This window comes from Helianthus annuus, chromosome 16 (genome assembly GCF_002127325.2).
Source record: "Helianthus annuus cultivar XRQ/B chromosome 16, HanXRQr2.0-SUNRISE, whole genome shotgun sequence".
NCBI classification, from domain to species: domain Eukaryota; kingdom Viridiplantae; phylum Streptophyta; class Magnoliopsida; order Asterales; family Asteraceae; genus Helianthus; species Helianthus annuus.
Window position 1 is genome coordinate 102,738,023 of NC_035448.2, and position 21,854 is coordinate 102,759,876.

The following is a 21,854-nucleotide window of genomic DNA, read 5'->3' on the forward strand; positions in this document are numbered from 1 at the left end:
GGTCAAAACGGGTCGATAACTTCAACAAAATTGATCATTGTGGGTTGGTGTCTTAAAGAAACAGGACAAGTTTCGGATCGGAACGGGTTCGGTTCAGATTGAGTTTCGGGCGGCCGGGACGGGTTTCGGATGGGAACATAGTTGGTTCGGATAGGATTTTGGGTCGGCACGGGTTTCTGCACGGAACGGGTTTCGGTGACCATCTGTGAAGTCATGCTTGCACATTGTTACCATCTAATTTCAGGTACTTATATCTCCGATGGGGTATGGACTTGTCAAAAGTTGTGGTTTTTATTGGTGAAAATGGAGACATAGGTTATGAAGGAAATCTTGGTGGTGTTCACAAGTCTATTATACTTAAAGAAGTCGGTAATGCTATTAATGACCAACATCATGCCAACAGAATCCACCCGCTTTCAGACGTATGGTGCTCTGTTTATTGTTACTATTTTTTATTTACATTAGATGGTTGTCTTTTGTTTTTATTAAACATGAGTGCCAGTATTATTTCAATACTGTAACTAAGCGAACAATGCTAGATAAGGTTTGACTTATGTTTTGTCCCGAATTCTCAACTCCGCCGCAACACGCGGGTTCCCCACTATATAAGTATCCAATGTGAATGCTCTTATGTCATTAAAATTAGAAGCATCAAGCCAGTAAAATGACCAAATTTCATCTACCTGATTTAATAAATTAGGATATATGTAATGATTAATGCTTTATCTCATCAACAACGTTAACTAATTTTCATATAAAAAAAGTATGTGTTAAACGCAATTGAATCGGAATCGGATTTCTCACATTATCTGCAATATCTTCATGATCCCATAAGATAAAAGGCCTTGTGGAGTGCAAATGAGTGAACCATCTTTGACTAAAGTACAACAATATAGCATCAAATTTTTGTTCTTTTTCCTTTGTATTCATCAACTTCTCCATTAATTCTAGTATAATCTCCTCACCTAATGATAGGTTTCAGAAATGAGCTACAATTAGAATTTGGCAGGTTGTTAATCAATTCTTTTATCTAATGAAAAACACTTTAGGGATCTTAATATACCTGACAATCCAGTAGTGGTTAGAGATGAAGAAGAAGCCATCTTGATCGGTTCCCGTTTAGGGTGAGCAGTTAGGATGGAGAGGGATGATTACAGATTGTAGTGAGGGGGGCCGTCAACTTTATGGTGTGTCTTTAGGGTTCCCCAATAACCTGTATTTATATGCTTCACCCAAGGGGAAACCCTAATTAACTAGTACGGGCCTTTACGTCCATCAAATAAAGCCCAGATAATTTTATAGGGATATTAAGGTAAATTGATCTGGTTATTAGATAAATGATCAATAAGGGCACCATAAATTATTTATTAAAATAATATACGCTAACATTCTCCCACTTGGCCGAGTGATTATTTATTATGAGTATTAGGTAAGCCTGATCAGGAGTTAATACTCATTTTAGTTTTAAACCAAAATTGTAGCAGAAAAATACAGTCGTTGAGTCAGTTATTCAACTTAGGACCCCCATTAATCATACTACAATCCAAAATTTAAAACCTAAGCAAAATAAGGATCAATTTACAAGTAAGCCCTTAAACGATGATTTGTATAATAGAGTGTTTTTCCTAGAAAGTGTAGGAAGTGATCTGGGCTATCAGAGTGTATTTAATGGTTGAGATCATTTTGGTGGCATTTTGGTAATATACGTGTCTTTAAAATAGGCTAATTTAATTGATTGGGGGTAAATGTGTCATTTAAGTTGTTTTAAATAAGGAAATAACTACCAATCATAAAACCACCTCCAAAATATCGCAAATTTTTTTCTCTCTCTCTAATCCCTCACATTTGAAAACACCAAATCATACAAAAAATAACGATAAATCAGATCTAGATGTGTTTATAGTAGTGTGTTTTAGCGATAAAACACAATGTGACAAACTAGTGACTGACTGCTAAAACACAACATCAAGAATGCCAACAGATAAAACACAATGTGAATTAACCAGTAACTGATAAAACACCACATCAAGAATGCCAAAATCATATCAACCAGTAACTGATAAAACACATTGTGATGAAACAATAATTGGAACCAATAACTGATAAAACACATTGTGATGAAACCAGTAACTGATAAAATACAACATCAAGAATGCCAAAATCACATCAACCAGTAAGTGATAAAACATATTGTGATGAAACAGAAGATAAAATACAAAAGAACATGCCATTTATGAATCATAACTGGTATAACACATTATGATTAAACCGGTAATTGATAAAACACAACATCAAGAATGCCAAAAACCATATCGACCAGTAACTGATAAAACACATTATGATGAAACCAGTAACTGATAAAATACAACGTGAACCAGTAACTGATACAACACAACATCAAGAATGCCAAAAATCATATCAACCAGTAACTGATAAAACACATTGTGATGAACCCAGCAACTGATAAAACACAACGTGAAGAAATTGTTAATGATTTGAACTTCGTAATTTAAAGTAACTGCCCTTTTGAAATGGTAATAATTTGAAGTAGTCAAAGAGATATGCGTTTCCATAAATATCTGGATAGTTAGTTTAGGATATATAATATTCCAAAAATAAATTAATAATCGAATTACCATCATGCCCATTAGTATACTATAAAAAGGCTATGTCGGTGGTGGGGCATTTTTTTTAAATTTTTTGTTTTTGTCTTTTCCAACATTTGAATTTTCTTTTTTTTTTCTTTTTTTCTTAATTTACGTTTTCGGCCCTTATGCTTTGTGTGTTGTTTCTTAAATACCAACTTCTTTTGCAATTTACAGTTTTCATTAACTTTTTAACTTTACGTTTTTACCCCTTGCATTGATTTTTTTTTGGTTCATTGTTGTTTTACGTATTTTTTCCCATCTCTTGTAATGTACGTTTTCGGCCCTTATGCTTTGTTTGTTGTTTCTTAAATACCAAGTTCTTTTGTAATTTACAGTTTTCGTTAACGTTTAAAGTTTACGCTTTTACCCCTTGCACAATTTTTTTTCTTTCTTTTTTTGTGGTTTTGTTTTTTTTACTTATAACCTTTAATTTTCAGCATTGACTCTTACAACCTCCTAACTTTCTAAATACTTTTAATCAACTTTTACATCTTTATTTTTTTTCGCGTGGCTATAAACTTAAGTCGATTAGCATTCACACTGAAAACCTTTTTACTTTGTAAATACTCTTCTAATCGAGTTTCCCACTTGATGTAAGATATGTGTCGACATACTTTTGTATCGGATAAAAATCGGGTTGCCCCGCCGCGAAGCGCGGGTGTAACACCCTAGTTTGAATAAAAAAAACTAAAAGCCACATGTCACCTCCCTATTGCTTCCTAGAATTTATAGGAAACTTAGGCTTTCTAGCCAACTCCCACTCTGTATAATAATAGTCTTTACGTCATTAGTGTCATACCCCCAAAATCCACTCGCGGAGTATCACCGCATGGAGGCGTGACTGACCAGGATCAAGCCACCAATCATATTGAACATAGCGTATAAATAAAAGTAGTTTATAAAATCCAACACAATACAATTGGTGTCCAAACAAATCATAGTTTAAGTTGCAAGCGGAAGCATAATGTTTAAAACCATAACATAAGTTTAAGCATTTCAAATGTTTAGCATGGCACACAGCTGTCCATGTCCCACAACGACTCTTCCCACTCCGATGCAAGCTCCATAGATACCTAACGACCTGCAAGGCATGTAACAAAGAGTCAACATAGTGGGACACAATATAGCCAATTCATTTGATCTCTTCGTATAAGCCTCAATTTCAGACACCGACATCTTTAAATTAAAAAACTCCACCTCTAGCTTGTGGATGTCGTCGCGACTGCAATACTCTTCTTTAATCAGATCCTTGAAGTCGTTCGATGGGGTGGCATTAGCAGCTGCCAGCCCTAACATCTGAACCTGTGCTTTCCACCAGGTTAATGCAGCACCTTCGAGTGTTCCAGTAGCGTACTTTACCCTACGAGCTTCAGGGCATTCACACATCTCGAAGACAGATTCGAGCTTCTCGAACCAGTGGAGGAGGCCTACAGCTCCTTCAGTGCCGTTGAAAGTAGTAGGTCGGCAGTCCATAAAAGTTTTGAAATGCACACAGGAGGTTGAGCAGGTTGACCTGTCGTGTGTGTAAGGAGAAACAATGTTAAGCGCAAGTGTTGGTTTACGAGAGTAGGATCTAATGATCCTAGGGTAAGTTACAATGGCAGGTTATACCTCCTGCCTGAGCGGCTGCGACTGCTGCAGTAACTTGTTCATTTATTAAAGCCGTCAGGTGGGCTTGAGTCATGTTGATACGTCGACTCATGATCTTCATAACAAAGGAAACATGAGTGAGAGAGGTTCGCGAAAGTGCGACGACAGAAGAGAGTAAGCACACATGTGTTTCAAACAATAGTTACAACGTTTATCTACGCATACCATGAGCAAAGTTCTATGTAACTAACAAGTAGGCAATAAAACATAAACCATATCACCTAGAAATGTGAGTCTTGCACATGGAGTGAAGCGTCGTTGTGGATCGTTGAGCACTATACAGGTTATAGTCTGGTTTTAACAAAAACTTGTTCCCTTATTAAAACCAAGTTCACTATAACCAATGGCTCTGATACCAATCTGTCACACCCCCAAAATCCACTCGCGGAGTATCACCGCATGGAGGCGTGACTGACCAGGATCAAGCCACCAATCATATTGAACATAGCGTATAAATAAAAGTAGTTTATAAAGTCCAACACAATACAATTGGTGTCCAAACAAATCATAGTTTAAGTTGCAAGCGGAAGCACAATGTTTAAAACCATAACATAAGTTTAAGCGTTTCAAATGTTTAGCATGGCACACAGCTGTCCATGTCCCACAATGACTCTTCCCACTCCGATGCAAGCTCCATAGATACCTAACGACCTGCAAGGCATATAACAAAGAGTCAATAACAAAGTTGAGCGAGTTCACAGGAGGTGTTTGTTTTAAGGTAGTTTCTCAAGAACTTAGAGTTTGTTTGGAAATATGGTAAATCAACTTTCCTGGTTTTCCAAACCATGATTAGTGGGGGCTACCCCAGGTTACAAATCGCTAGACTAGATGCATATATCAGTGCCCTTCCCAAACCGAGGACAGAGGTATGTACATGAGTAAATAGGTTTATCACAGGCGTCCTTCCCAATCCGAGGACGGTGTACGTATAAGAACACGTAGGTTTTGCACAGGTGCCCTTCCCAAACCGAGGACAGTGGTACGTAATGAGTACGTAGGTCTAGCGCTGGCGTCCTTTCCAAACCGAGGACGGAGGTACGTATAACAATACGTAGGTTTAGCGCTGGCATCCTTCCCGAACTGAGGACAGAGGTAAGTAGTCTAGTAGTGGTGAAAGTACAAGTTCCGTTTTAGGCAATCCACCGGGAATCCCATGCCTTAAGAGTGTGTGAACTCACCTTGATTTGCTCGGTATGCTAAATTACGTGCTCACAAATAATCAGTCAAGGCCTATAGCATGCACGTATACTCAATTAGTTGACATTCACAAGTTTCGACTAACAATCAAGATCATCACGCACATGAAAGTAACAACTAACACATAATATTTATCAATTATACAAGCTCATGCAACCATGTTTTACAATTACCAGTTACTTGTACGGTCCTTATCAGTTAACATAGTCATCACTAACCTAGTTAATTACTAACAGAGTTAACCAAGTTATTGTGCTGGATTAATAGTTGACGAAACATACTTGTTTCGTCGTGATCACCCTTCGACGAAATGACCGGTTTCATCGTGCATTCATTTCGGCGAAACTCCCGTGTTTCGTCGTAAACCCCATCGACGAAACACTCCGGATTCGTCGACAGGTGTTTCGTCGACGAGCAACTGTTACGTCAACATCAGTTTCGTTGACACACAATTACCCAGAAACCCTAACCGCCGATTATCATTACACAGCAAACATACAATTATACAGAAATCATCGATGCTATTTATCATAACAATCATCATGGCACATAACATCTAGCATGAACCCTAATTCACCAGTAGCAGTTTCAATGAAATCATCATGATTCTAATGATCTATTAACATAAGTCATCATCATGTACTTAACCCTATTACAGATTCAATAATATACATATCACACAATAGAACATCAATCCGTAACATCAACTTCCGAGCAGTGAAACATGGATATAATCACAACATCAGATTCAATCCAAAAGATTAGTAACCAACTGATAAGCCCTAATGGACCACATATGAGGGTACAATTTCTAATAACATCCTAAGATCCCTGTTAATACATGGCAACCTTCAACAATAAGTCAAGCATATTAAATCGAGTAATCCAATCACATACTAACCATTCGCAGGACAAACTAGCAAGAGCCCGAGAGAGATGATGGTGATAACTGATGATTGCCGTCGCACAGGAGAGAACGAGAGAGCTGGGTTTTTCAATCGGCTGATAATGTGATGAGTGGAAACAGTTTTGCGTAACAAATACCCGTGTAAACGTACTGGGCTCCCAATGGGCTTCGGCGAAACATTGGGCCGGCGAAACGCCTTGTTTCGTCGTGGTGTTTTATGACGAAACATACTTGTTTCGTCGAGTTGGTTGGCGGTGAAACATAAGTTGTTTCATCGAGGTTACTAGTGTGAAACCTTTAGCGTCATCAAGTTAAACCAAACACAGGTTTATAACACAAAACACATAACAAAATAGTCTCATAACATCTCAACATATAATAAACACGTATGATTACAAGGCAAACAAGTCGAGCAAACAAACAACTGAACAGTTAATGTACAATTAATGTGAAGACGGAATCTTGAAAACTCGAGTTGTCACATTATCCCCAACTTGAAAGAAATTTCGTCCCGAAATTTAGCATGCGGATACTGAGGAAGCTAGTTAAGTTGCGTGGTTAACTGGTTTTCCTGGGGTGTCACATCATCCCCCCGTTGATTTGGAATTTCGTCCCGAAATTCTGCAGTAGCTTCAGCCTCAGTAGTAGTTGCATTGTTCCCGAACAACTGGGGATACTTGAGTTTCATTTGGTCTTCTCGTTCCCAGGTGAACTCTAGGCCACGACGGAAGTTCCAACGAACTCGAACACGAGGTATTCTGGTGTGCTTGAGGACCTTAACATCCCGGTCCGTGATTTCAACTGGTTCCTCGACGAATCACAACTGATCGTCGATAGTGAGCTCCTTCAGAGGAACTACGAGGGTCTCATCTGATAGACACTTCTTCAGATTTGACACGTGGAAAACGTTGTGAACTCCACTGAGTTATGTGGGTAGGTTTAACTTGTAGGCCACCTTGCCTATTTTCTCTATGATTTTGAAAGGTCCAACGTATCGTGGGTTAAGTTTGCCTCGTTTGCCAAAACGAACTATACCTTTCCAAGGTGAGACTTTGAGTAGCACTCGATCCCCAACCTGGAACTCGAGTGGTTTCCTGCGCTTATCAACGTAGCTTTTCTGACCGTCACGAGCGGCCGCCATTCGTTGTCGTATCTGAGCAATTCTTTCCGTTGTGTCTACCACAAGCTCTGAGCCAGTGATTTGGCTATCGCCAACTTCTGCCCAGCAGAGAGGTGATCGACATTTATGCCCGTACAATGCCTCAAATGGAGCGGCTTGGATGCTGGTGTGGTAACTGTTATTATACGAAAACTCCACCAACGGGAGATGTTTTTCCCAGCCATTGCCAAAATCAATCACACATGCCCTAAGCATGTCTTCAAGGGTTTGAATGGTGCGCTCAGACTGCCCATCCGTCTGTGGATGATAAGCGGTGCTCATGTCTAAACGTGAGCCAAAAGACTTGTGCATTGCTTTCCACAGCTCAGAAGTAAAACGTGCATCACGATCGGAAATAATGGAAGTTGGCATCCCGTGCCTCGAAACCACTTCCTTTAAGTAAACGTCTGCTAGAGTAGAGAACTTGTCTGTTTCTTTGATAGCCAAGAAGTGTGCGGACTTAGTCAATCGATCCACTATCACCCAAATGGTGTCGTTTCTGCGTTGAGATCTAGGATGGCCAGTAACGAAATCCATGGAAATTTGCTCCCATTTCCATTGTGGTATCTTTGGTTGTTGAAGTAGGCCTGATGGTTTCTGGTATTCAGTCTTGACTCTCGCACAAGTCAAACATTTGCCAACGTAAGTTGCTATGTGGGCTTTCATGCTAGGCCACCAATACGTAGTTCTGAGATCGTGGTACATCTTATCTGAACTAGGATGTACTGAGTAGCGAGACTTATGTGCTTCATCCATCACAAGCTCTCGTAGGTTGCCATAGAGCGGGACCCAGATGCGTCCTGTTACATAGTAGGCGCTGTCTTCCTTTTGTTCTAACCGTTTCCTTGATCCGCATAAGGCCTCAGCCCTGACGTTTTCTGGTTTCAATGCTTCTACCTGAGCATCTCGTATCTGGGAAGGAAGACTAGACTGAATGGTGAGTTGTAACGCACGCACGCGTTTAGGCGTAGTATCTTTTCGGCTGAGGGCGTCGACCACCACATTGGCCTTGCCCGGATGGTACTTTATTGCACATTCGTAATCATTCAATAGCTCGACCCATCGACGTTGTCGCATGTTCAACTCCTGCTGCTTGAAGATATGCTCGAGACTCCTGTGATCGGTGTAGATGGCGCACTTGGTACCGTACAGGTAATGTCTCCATATCTTAAGCGCGAAAACAACAGCTCCCAGCTCCAGGTCATGTGTAGTGTAGTTCTTTTCGTGAACTTTAAGTTGGCGTGAGGTGTACGCAATGACTTTATCCCGTTGCATCAACACACACCCAAGACCCTGAATTGATGCGTCACAATAAACCACGAAATCGTCTGTGCCCTCTGGCAATGAGAGAATTGGTGCGCTACAAAGTCTATCCTTTAAGTGCTGAAACGCTGATTCCTATGCATCACCCCAACGATAGATGACGTCCGTCTGCGTTAGTGAGGTGAGCGGTTGCGCAATTTTGGAGAAATCCTTGATGAACCTTCTGTAGTAGCCCGCCAAACCCAAGAATTGGCGGATTTCTATTGGTGTACGGGGTGCAGGCCAGTTCTTGATCGAGTTTACTTTGGATGGATCAACATGAATCCCATCCTTGTTTACCACATGGCCTAGAAAGTGGACTTCACGAAGCCAAAAGTCGCATTTCGAAAACTTGGCGTACAACTGTTCTGTTCGAAGGAGTTCCAAGATAAGCCGTAGATGATGCTCGTGTTCCTCCTGACTCTTAGAATAGATCAGGATGTCATCGATGAATACAATAACAAACTTATCTAAGTAAGGCTTGCACACTCTGTTCATAAGATCCATGAAGACTGCAGGCACGTTTGTCAGTCCAAAAGGCATAACCAGAAACTCATAATGCCCATAACGAGTTCTGAACGCTGTCTTAGAGATATCCTCATCTCGGACTCTCAATTGATGGTAGCCTGACCTCAGGTCAATCTTCGAGTAGTAGCTCGACCCTTGCAGCTGATCGAACAAGTCATCAATGCGTGGAAGTGGATAGCGATTCTTCACGGTCAGCTTGTTGAGTTCACAGTAATCGATACATATTCTGAAGGTACCGTCTTTCTTCTTCACAAATAACACTGGAGCTCCCCAAGGTGAAGAGCTAGGACGAATAAAACCCTTATCCAAGAGTTCTTGTAGTTGCGTGGACAGTTCTTCAAGTTCTGGTGGAGCTAAGCGATACGGTGCACGAGCTATTGGTGCTGCTCCAGGAGCTAGCTCGATTTGGAATTCGACCTGGCGAGGAGGCGGTAGCCCAGGTAAATCTTCAGGAAATACATGAGGAAAATCGCGTACTACTGGGATATCCTCAATTTTCTTCTCTTTCGCTGATGTGTCAGCAACGAGGGCTAGTATAGCAGTGTGGCCCTTTCGCAAACACTTCTGGGCCTTTAGGAAAGAGATGATGCCCACAACAGCACCACTCTTGCTGCCTTGAATCACGAGAGGTTCCTTACCGGAATGAGAAATACGAACAATTTTCTCTTTGCATAGGATCTCTGCTTGCTGTTGAGATAACCAATCCATCCCAATGACGATGTCAAAACTACCCAGAACTATAGGAATGAGATCGATGGAGAAGGTCTGACCAGCGAGGACAAGATTACAACCCTGAACTATGTGTGTGGCCTCTAGACTTTTACCATTTGCTAACTCTATGACATGCTTGGTGTTCAAAAGTGTTAGTGTGCGTTTAAGCATTTGACTAACTTTTAGAGACACATAACTGGTATCGGCACCCGAATCAAATAAAACAGTAAGATAAAAGTCGTCGAGAAGGAACTTACCCATCACCACGTTAGGATCATTCCTTGCTTCACCCTGACCCAGCATGAACACTCGACCCCTAGCACCGTTGTTATCATTGTTCCCCCCATTATTGTTTCCATTCCCTTGGTTGTTGTTCTGATTCTGATTCTGATTCTGGTTCAACTGTGGGCAGTGTCTCTTGAAATGATCTTTAGCACCGCACTGAAAACATCTCTTATTACCCTGCTGTTGCTGTTGATTCTGGTTTGTAGGACGTGAGCTTCTGCAATCTTTGGCTTCATGACCAAGCTTGTTACATCTCTGACAATGATCTTTGTTACACGGCCCGCTGTGGTGCAAATTACATCGATTGCACTTAGGATGGTTTCCCCTGTATCCACCCTGACTTCGATTACCAAAAGACTGTTGACTGGGGCTCCTGTACTCATCTGTCTGTCGCTGCTGGGACTGAGGCTAAACCGAAGTGGAACCCTTGCTCGAATTTCCATCCCACTTGCATTTGTTGTCACTAGGAGTATCTGAAGTGGCTCTAGCAGCATTAACACGTTTCGGCAGTTTGTTCTGTTCCACCGCCTGATCAGTGAGACGATGAGCAAGTCGAGTGACTTGCTGGATGGTGCCAAGATTAGCCGTGGTCACATGACTCTGAATTTCTGGCACAAGACCCTTGAGATATAGCTCGATACGTTTGATGGGAGGGTCTACCATAGTGGGATACAATATAGCCAATTCATTTGATCTCTTCGTATAAGCCTCAATTTCAGACCCCGACATCTTTAAATTGAAAAACTCCACCTCTAGCTTGTGGATGTCGTCACGACTGCAATACTCTTCTTTAATCAGATCCTTGAAGTCGTTCCATGGGGTGGCATTAGTAGCTGCCAGCCCTAACATCTGGACCTGTGTTTTCCACCAGGTTAATGCAGCACCTTCAAGTGTTCCAGTAGCGTACTTTACCCTACGAGCTTCAGGGCATTCACACATCTCGAAGACAGATTCGAGCTTCTCGAACCAGTGGAGGAGGCCTACAGCTCCTTCAGTGCCGTTGAAAGTAGTAGGTCGGCAGTCCATAAAAGTTTTGAAAGTGCACACAGGAGGTTGAGCAGGTTGACCTGTCGTGTGTGTAAGGAGAAACAATGTTAAGCGCAAGTGTTGGTTTACGAGAGTAGGATCTAAAGATCCTAGGGTAAGTTACAATGTCAGGTTATACCTCCTGCCTGAGCGGCTGCAGTAACTTGTTCATTTATTAAAGCCGTCAGGTGGGCTTGAGTCATGTTGATACGTCCACTCATGATCTTCATACCAAAGGAAACATGAGTGAGAGAGGTTCGCGAAAGTGCGATGACAGAAGAGAGTAAGAACACATGTGTTTCAAGCAATAGTTGCTACGTTTATCTACGCATACCATGAGCAAAGTTCTATGTAACTAACAAGTAGGCAATAAAACATAAACCATATCACCTAGAAATGTGAGTCTTGCACGTGGAGTGAAGCGTCGTTGTGGATCGTAGGGCACTGTACAGGTTATAGTCTGGTTTTAACAAAAACTTGTTCCCTTATTAAAACCAAGTTCACTATAACCAATGGCTCTGATACCAATCTGTCACACCCCCAAAATCCACTCGCGGAGTATCACCGCATGGAGGCGTGACTGACCAGGATCAAGCCACCAATCATATTGAACATAGCGTATAAATAAAAGTAGTTTATAAAATCCAACACAATATAATTGGTGTCCAAACAAATCATAGTTTAAGTTGCAAGCGGAAGCACAATGTTTAAAACCATAACATAAGTTTAAGCGTTTCAAATGTTTAGCATGGCACACAACTGTCCATGTCCCACAACGACTCTTCCCACTCCGATGCAAGCTCCATAGATACCTAACGACCTGCAAGGCATGTAACAAAGAGTCAACAACAAAGTTGAGCGAGTTCACAGGAGGTGTTTGTTTTAAGGTAGTTTCTCAAGAACTAAGAGTTTGTTTGGAAATATGGTAAATCAACTTTCCTGGTTTTCCAAACCATGATTAGTGGGGGCCACCCCAGGTTACAAATCGCTAGACTAGATGCATATATCAGTGCCCTTCCCAAACCGAGGACAGAGGTATGTACATGAGTACATAGGTTTATCATAGGCGTCCTTCCCAATCCAAGGACGGTGTACATATAAGAACATGTAGGTTTTACGCAGGTGCCCTTCCCAAACCGAGGACAGTGGTACGTAATGAGTACGTAGGTCTAGTGCTGGCGTCCTTTCCAAACCGAGGACGGAGGTACGTATAACAATACGTAGGTTTAGCGCTGGCGTCCTTCCCTAACTGAGGAAGGAGGTAAGTAGTCTAGTAGTGGTGAAAGTACAAGTTCCATTTCAGTTATTTTATCCCATTCCCAATCCACCGGGAATCCCATGCCTTAAGAGTGTGTGAACTCACCTTGATTTGCTCGGTATGCTAAATTACGTGCTCACAAATAATCAGTCAAGACCTATAGCATGCACGTATACTCAATTAGTTGACATTCACAAGTTTCAACTAACAGTCAAGATCATCACGCACATGAAAGTAACAACTAACACATAATATTTATCAGTTATACAAGCTCATGCAACCATGTTTTACAATTACCAGTTACTTGTACTGTCCTTATCAGTTAACATAGTCATCACTAACCTAGTTAATTACTAACAGAGTTAACCAAGTTACTGTGTTGGATTAATAGTTGACGAAACATACTTGTTTCATCGTGATCACCCTTCGACGAAACGACTGGTTTCGTCGTGCATTCATTTCGGCGAAACTCCCATGTTTCGTCGTAAACCCCATCGACGAAACACTCCGGATTCGTCGACATGTGTTTCGTTGACGAGCAACTGTTACGTCAACATCAGTTTCGTTGACACACAATTACCCAGAAACCCTAACCGCTGATCATCATTACATAACAAACATACAATTATACAGAAACCATCGATGCTATTTATCATAACAATCATCATGGCACATAACATCTAGCATGAACCCTAATTCACCAGTGGCAGTTTCAATGAAATCATCATGATTCTAATGATCTATGAACATAAGTCATCATCATGTACTTAACCCTATTACAGATTCAATAATATACATATCACACAATAGAACATCAATCCGTAACATCAACTTCCGAGCAGTGAAACATGGATATAATCACAACATCAGATTCAATCCAAAAGATTAGTAACCAACTGATAAGCCCTAATGGACCACATATGAGGGTACAGTTTCTAAGAACATCCTAAGATCCCTGTTAATACATGGCAACCTTCAACAATGAGTCAAGCATATTAAATCGAGTAATCCAATCACATACTAACCGTTCGCAGGACAAACTAGCAAGAGCCCGAGAGAGAGATGATAGTGATAAGTGATGGTTGCCGTCGCACAGGAGAGAACAAGAGAGCTAGGGTTTTTCAATCGGCTGATAATGTGATGAGTGGAAACAGTTTTGCGTAACAAATACCCGTGTAAACGTACTGGGCCCCTAATGGGCTTCAGCGAAACATTGGGCCGGCGAAACGCCTTGTTTCTTCGTGGTGTTTTATGCAAAACATACTTGTTTCGTCGAGTTGGTTGGCGGCGAAACATAAGTTGTTTCATCGAGGTTACTAGTGTGAAACCTTTAGCATCATCAAGTTAAACCAAACACAAGTTTATAACACTAAACACATAACACAATAGTCTCATAACATCTCAACATATAATAAACACGTATGATTACAAGGCAAACAAGTCGAGCAAACAAACAACTGAACAGTTAACGTACAATTAGTGTGAAGACGGAATCTTGAAAACTCGAGTTGTCACAATTAGGCTAGCGAAACTAATTAGAGACAAACAAATCAATTGAGGAAATTTTATTATTAAAATGTAAGTAAGTACAATATGCATTTAAATAAGGTCTTTACACAAGCCCATCTTCAAAACATGTTCTTCGAATACTTTAGGTGGGAGACCTTTAGTCATCGGATCCGCAAGCATATTTTCCATACTTATATACTCAATACAAAGCTTATTTTCCTCAACACGTTCACGTACGGACAAATACTTTGTATCAAGATATAATCCAGCCCCGGTCGAACTATTACTGTTCGAGAAGTTAACGACAGCTGAGTATCACAGTACAGCTTCAATGGTCTAGATATGGAATTAACAACTTTGAGTCCAGTAATCAGATTCTTTAGCAACATTCCATGACAGGTAGCGTTATATACAGCAATGTATTCTGCCATCATAGTGGATGTTGAAGTTAGCTGTTGTTTATGACTCCATGAAATAGGTCCGCCGACTAACATAAATATATACCCTGAAGTGGATTTCTTGTCATCTTTGCATTTAGCAAAGTCAGAATCAGAATAACCAACCACTTCCAAAACGTCACCTCTTCTATAAGTCAGTTTATAGTCTTTTGTCCCCTGAAGATATCGAAGTACTTTCTTCGCTGCTTTCCAGTGATCAAGGCCAGGATTAGACAGATAACAGCCTAGCATCCCTGTAATGTAAGCGATATCTGGACGAGTGCAGACTTGAGCATACATGAGGCTCCCAACTACTGAGGCATAAGGTATCATTCTCATCTGCGCCTTTTCATCCTCAATTTTTGGACATTTAAAAGAATCGAAAACATCTCCTTTAACTACTGGAGCTACAAAGGGAGAGCTGTGTTGCATGTTATATCGACTAAGGACACCATCAATGTAAGCCTTTTGTGATAAGCCCAAAATTTTGTTTCTTCTATCTCGGTGTATTTCGATGCCAATAACATAAGAAGCCTCTCTGAGATCTTTCATGTCAAAGTTATGCGAGAGTAAGTGCTTCGATTCATGCAACATATCTAAGCTATTACTTGCCAATAGAATATCATCTACGTAAAGGACAAGTATGGCAAAATTGTTCCCACTCATCTTGAGGTAGGTGCACTAATCCACTTGGTTCTTCATAAAGCCTTGCGTCTTCATGACTTCATCAAACTTAAGATACCATTGACGTGATGCTTGCTTCAACCGTATATGGATTTCTTCAGCTTGCAGACAAGATGTTCTTGACCTTCACGTTTGAACCCTTCAGGTTGCTTCATGAACACGTCCTCATACAAGTCTCCATTGAGGAAAGCAATCTTGACATCCATCTGATGCAACTCTAAATCAAAATGAGCTACTAGGGCCAAGACGAACCTTAAGGAATCTTTTCGAGAGATAGGTGAAAAGGTCTCTTGATAATCGATTCCCTCTTTCTAAGTGTAGCCCTTTGCAACCAATTTTTCTTTATATCGTTCAACGCTTCCATCTGGATTTAGTTTTGTTTTGAAGACCCATTTACATCCTACGGGTTTAACACCGTCGGGTAATTCAACCAAATCCCAAATGTCATTTTTCTTCTTGGAGTCAAGCTCGTCAATCATAGCTTTGTTCCATTCAGAAGACTGATCACTACTAATGGCTTCATTGTACGAGGTAGGATCGGTAAACTTTCCATCATCTGATATAACTTCAGCTAGGTAGGTTTCATAATCATCAAAATTAGTGGGCCTTCTCGCCCTAGATGACCTCATAGGTTGATTCTCAACTTCGACATTGGAGGGTCCTTTATTCTCAGGTACATGCGGAGCAACAATTAATTCTGAATGAGTTGGAGGTGGTGCAGTGACATGCGGTTCAGCATTGAGTACAAGAGGAGTAGTAATAGGAGGTAATGAAATGGACGAGTGTCTCCCCCCGCGCCTTGTACTTCTTGTAAATCATTGTAAGGATTTTCACTGCTCCCACTGACCTTAAAGTCCTCAAGAAACGCGGCACGCTTGGTTTCTACAATACGAGTAACATGGGAGGGACAATAGAATCTATAACCCTTTGAGTGATCTGGATATCCAATAAAGAAACAACTTGTTGTTTTCATATCTAATTTCTTTAAGAAAGGGTTATAGAGTTTAGCTTCGGCAAGGCAACCCCATACTTTCATATATCTAAGACTCGATTTCCTTCCTGTCCAAAGTTCATAAGGAATTTTAGGGACAGACTTCGAAGGAACTCTATTGAGTATATGAACAACTGCTTTTAAGGCCTCGGTCCAGAGGAATAAGGGCAAACCTGAGTTGGCTAACATACTGCGTACCATGTCCATTAGGGTTCAATTTCTTCTCTCAGCAACACCGTTTTGTTGAGGAGTACCGGGCATAGTATATTGGTTCACGATCCCCTGGACCTTATAAAACTCATAAAATGGACCAGGAGCCTGACCCACGTCAGTATGTCGACCATAATATTCGCGTCCTCTATCTGATCTAACAACTTTTATTTGGCGATTTAATTGTTTTTCAACTTCAGCTTTATAGTCTTTAAAAGTTGTGAGATAATCATATTTTTCTTTAATGAGATACAAGTGCATATAACGTGAATAATCATCAATAAACGTGATAAATGAAGTGTGTCCAGTCATGCCAACGATGTTATAAGGGCCGCTAATATCAGTATGAATGAGTTCTAATAAATTAGAGCTCCTAGTGGCACCTTTCTTATTCGCTGATGTCATTTTACCTTTAAGGCATTTGACACATGTTCCAAAGTCATTGAAATCGAGAGGTGGTAAGGCCTCATCCTTCACGAGTCGAGTTAAGCGTTCTCGTGAAATGTGGCCTAAACGTTGATGCCACAACATGGATGAAGTTTCTAAGTCTCGTTTGCGTTTTCTCTTTGTTAAGTTCTCATTAATATTATATGATAACAAAGACTTGGAAAAATCATCATCTAATTCTAATCGATAGAGACCACCATCCATGAAGCCACAACCAAATATTTGAGAATTAAAACTGATAGTAAGTTTGCCATGACCATGAGAAACAAGAAAACCGTCTACGTCTAACTTTGGTCATGATACAAGATTCCGAGTAATCTTAGGAATATATAAGGTATCATAAAGTCTAATAGTTAAACCAGTTTTCATAACTAAATCTAATGTTCCCATGGCCTCGACTACTAGCGGCTTTCCATTTCCCAGCTTAAGCGTTCTTTGGTTTCTTTCCAGCTTCTGAATTGTATGGAATCCCTGTAAGGAATTGGTTACATGAACCATAGAACCAGAATCAAACCACCAAGAATTAGATGGAACATTTAAATTAAAGGACTCAAGTATCACGAAAAGATTATCACCTTTCTTGGCTAGCCACTCCTTAAAGTCCGGGCAGTCCTTCTGCTTATGTCCCACCTTACGACAGAACTTGCAGTGAATCTTCCCTTTGGAGTCATTAGAGCCAGAAGCACTTGCACCTGTATCTCGCTTTTGGACCTTTACATTAGACTTCTTATTGTAGTTCCCCTTCCTTTTCTTCGAGTCAGCAGTCATCAGGTAAGCAACATCGGCTTTCTCCAGTTTTAGACGTTCTTCTTCTTGCATGCACATGGCAATCAATTCGTTCATCTTCCATTGTTCCTTCTGAAGGTTATAGTTGACTTTGAATGCTTCATAAGATGCAGGTAGAGACGTCATGATAAAGTGCACCAGAAAGCCATCACTAATCTCCATGCTTAATCCCTTGAGCTTTTGGGCCATGTCATTCATTTTCAGGATGTGCTCACGAATACCGTTGATCCCATCATACTTTGTAGTCACCAATTTCAGAATGAGGGTGCTGGCTTGCGCCTTAGACGTCCCTTGGAATTGAGCCTCCACATTAGTCAGATATTCCTTAGTTGTAGCAGCGTCAGGAATGGCTCCCCTGATAGCAGGACTTATCGAGTTTTTCATGAAGATAAGAGACAAGCGATTAGCTCTCTCCCACTTTTGATAGAGTAGTTTTTCAGCTTCAATACTCTTATCAGTAATAGCAGGAGGAGTGTTTTCAGTTAGCGCACAGTCAAACTCCATGAGTGCGAGAGTAAGGTCAAGAGAATCCTTCCACGAAGCATAGTTTGCACCCATCAAAGTATCAATAGTCATAACAGGAGCTGATAGCGGATTAAAATGAGAAGAATAAGGTACAATGCAAAAGAAGAAGTTAGAGTGACTTATGGGTAACCTAAAACTAAGGCAGGCGAAAATCAAGACCATTATACTAAGGAAGCTGTGATAACGTTATTTATACACACCAATTTTAAATAAGGTTCTACTTGAATGACGGTTTTCGCTTTGGCTATGGCCAATCATACAAGTATTATGAACAGTCTGATTACGCAGATTAGGTGTAACACATCACCTTTGGGCAGAAGTTGAAACACCATAATTTTAGGTACAAGTCAAAGTTTGCGAGACATGAATGTAACACATCACCTTTGGGCAGAAAATGAAACACTCATGCATCTTAGGCGGAAGTCATGTGTATATCATATGAACAAATGTAATAAGGCAAGTGTTACACTATGCTTGTTCATATAATAAGGACATACACCTAAGTGACTATGCTTAAGTTCACTAAATAACACAACAAGTAAACACATCACCTTTGGATAGAAGTGAGAACTTGAAAAAAATGTTATTTTAGTTAAGCAAATTTTAAATCAATCAAAAAAATTAGTTGAATGATTATTTAAAAGTTAGGTTTATAAAACATAACAGAGTAAGGTTTTATAAACCAAAAGTATTTAATAATAAACTCAGCTGATTTCAAGTTGTTTAAATAATCATTCAATGGAAAAAATAAACCCACTCTAGCCACTTATTTCAATTTATAAATTAATTTAGACTAGGTTTATATCCCACGCGCGTTGCGCCGCGCTCGGGTTTAACTAAGACAAAATAGCCATGAGTATTTAAGCAAACATATTCAAATAGACTGAAGCCATCAAAAACTAAATAAACCAATACAGAACACGAACAAAGTGACTTTCCTATATATATTTCCATAACACGAACAAACGCGCAAGCACTGATCTATACTTTTTGCGAGTGAGATAGTTGAGTATGAGTGGATATTTTTGTATGGGTCAAACTGGGACAGGCTTGAGCTACCTGCACATGTAAAGGCGATATAAGAGAGATTTTATATATTGAATATAGTTCAGACGAATTTTAACCCGACTAACCTATCCATCAGGTGTATTTCCTTTTTAGTTATTAAATGTTATAATTCAAATGTTATATTCACTTTTCTGAAAAAATAATGTATTAAAAAGTAAGCTGTGACAATACGAATGAGAATAACTTTCGACCCGTTAGCAATAAAATGCAACACAACTCCACTCAAACATACGCAATATCCGCCCAACAAAAAACAAGCAGTTAAAATATCAATACAACTACCATGTACTAATTTAGAAAAATATAGATATAATTAGTCCTTTACTAATTAAAAAATTATAGAACTTTTAAGATACATACAAGAATGCTTACTGGCTGATTAAGTGAAGACCTCGGTTGGGCTTGGTAACCTTGTTGTTTTTGAATTACCATGGCTTTAAGATACATAAGCCCTGGGTTTATTTCTGCGATTACTCTCAAGTCACCTGCAAATAGCCTATGTCCAGGGCTTTAACAATATGGAATATCAAAATATAGATAAAAACATAAGACTCATGAATGGCTTTAATAAAGTTTGAAGTATACTAATTCTATAACACATTGTCCAAAAATATATTTTTCATGTTCTTTTACCACAAATTAACTTATTACAAAAAACTATAACTAATTATTACAAACCCAAAACCAAAATCAATTTGCAGCTGCAAGATCAATGCAAGTGAAGCCTAAACTTTGTTAAGTTGTTACTCGTGTACCTACTCGATTGTAGCAATTAATTTAAAACCCAAAACCACACTAAATTATTTGATACTATATTTTCAGCAATTAAAATAAAAGTTGCAAAAACAACACATTCAAGCATTCAACACGACCCAAAAACATTTACCTCTTCAAAATTAGTCTTTTCAAACGAATTATAAATATTGTTACAAGGTTCACACTTAAACATTCATTCTAGAAACAACTTTCCTCCTAAAACTAAAATTGTCATGTCAATATTGTAAAAACCAACAAATAGTAGGCTTTAATAATAATTGGAGAGAGTACAGAAATAAAGATGACAATAAAACTCACCCAGCAGCTCCTTGAGATCCAGCGTCATCATCATCAGCGTGGATATCAAGATGATTAAGCTGCAGAAATGTGTCTAAATGGAGTGACCCAGCTGTGTTGAATGGGTTGTGTTTGTGTTCTCTACGACATTCTTTAAACTATCATTCGATCCCATCATCACGTTGTATACCCTTGAAAATTCATCGGCTAATCACGAACTGAAGAGATACCAAGATGAAATTAATCCGAATTAGAGCTAAAGTTGGAAGACAGAAGTCAAGGGTTTGCAAGTTTATGTTAATCATAAAAGTTATAAAAGACCGAGACAGACCTTCAAGATTTGCAATATAAATGAAACACCTGATGACCTTCTCCATGCTAGAGCTTATTCACTGTTACATTAAAGACCTTGCTGTCAAACCATGAGGCGATAACATATTAACATACCCTTCATGCTCTCTTAATGACAATCAATATTCAAAACTTGTATTATATGTAATCGAAATAAATCTGAGTAGCAAGAGTGTGTGATCTAGTCAGAAACAGGTTGGTAATACAAGCATATTAAATCCATACTCAGACAGTCATATAGCAGCTTGAAGTCCAGCACCTCGAGCCATAACCACAACTGCATCATACATACGATCCATAATCGTATACGATGACCATCCCGTGTTCTATTCAAAACAATCCAAAACAACTCTTCATAACTCATAAAGAAACTAAATTCATACGACAAACAAATTGCATCATATATAATTAGCATTTCAACAACTCAACCAACACCTTATAAAATACTAAAAAAATATTCATCATACTAATAATCAAGAAAAATAAATCAACAAATTGTAATAAAAATACATGATTTCAAGTTGCCGACCGATTTGGTCATATAACCCTAATAACAACAAAAGTAAGAAAACTATCATCGTAAGACGAAAATTAAATGGTTGGATCTTACCTCTTCGCTGAAAAACTGGCTTGTAGTTGTTGTCGTCCCTTCTATCGTTACCGGAATCACTATCGCAAGCCGCTATCACCCGAGGCGCCGGCTGACTCTCCAAATCCTTAATGAAATTCTAACTTCAATTCACATCGAAGAAATAGAATAAATATCACCCAAAACCTAAAATTAACACCTCAATTGAAGCCAACAAACCAATAAAACAAAATCTACTAAAAGGTTAACCCAATCGGCGACATAGCAATAATAAAACTCATGTTAAACAAACAAAAAAACTCAGAAATTTTATTTGGAACAAAATTAATAAACAAAATGCATACAAATTAGGTTTTTTTTCCTAAGAAGCTGATGTGCACAAAATGCAACATATAAATTACACCAATTGTGGCATAAAACTAACCCTTTTTAGTACTAATATTGGAAAAAGTGTGTTTTTGTCTTCCTTTTTTATTTTCAGGATTAAATGAGCTCAAATGAACAAAAGAAGCAAAAAGGCAGCTAAATCTAAC

At 39.5% G+C, this 21,854-nt stretch overlaps 1 protein-coding gene and 1 long non-coding RNA gene across 4 annotated transcripts; both read right to left on the bottom strand.

Moving 5' to 3' along the window:
• Positions 1–17,373: 17,373 nt before the first annotated feature.
• LOC110924316 lies at positions 17,374–18,422 on the bottom strand. The gene is made up of 2 exons (XM_022168339.1): positions 17,525–18,422; positions 17,374–17,420 (listed from the first exon to the last, which is right to left on the bottom strand). Exons 1-2 carry the CDS (start codon positions 18,420–18,422, stop codon positions 17,374–17,376), a joined length of 945 nt encoding a protein of 314 aa, XP_022024031.1.
• A 663-nt stretch (positions 18,423–19,085) lies between these two features.
• Positions 19,086–21,599, bottom strand: LOC110922262. Of its 3 annotated transcripts, none has more exons than XR_004884388.1 (5): positions 21,343–21,599; positions 20,713–20,773; positions 20,403–20,599; positions 19,701–19,824; positions 19,086–19,319 (listed from the first exon to the last, which is right to left on the bottom strand). It is a non-coding gene; the product is annotated as an uncharacterized LOC110922262 (long non-coding RNA). The 3 variants fall into 3 exon arrangements; XR_004884389.1 differs by having other exon boundaries at positions 19,689–19,824; XR_002583013.2 differs by having other exon boundaries at positions 20,713–21,058.
• Positions 21,600–21,854: the final 255 nt, after the last annotated feature.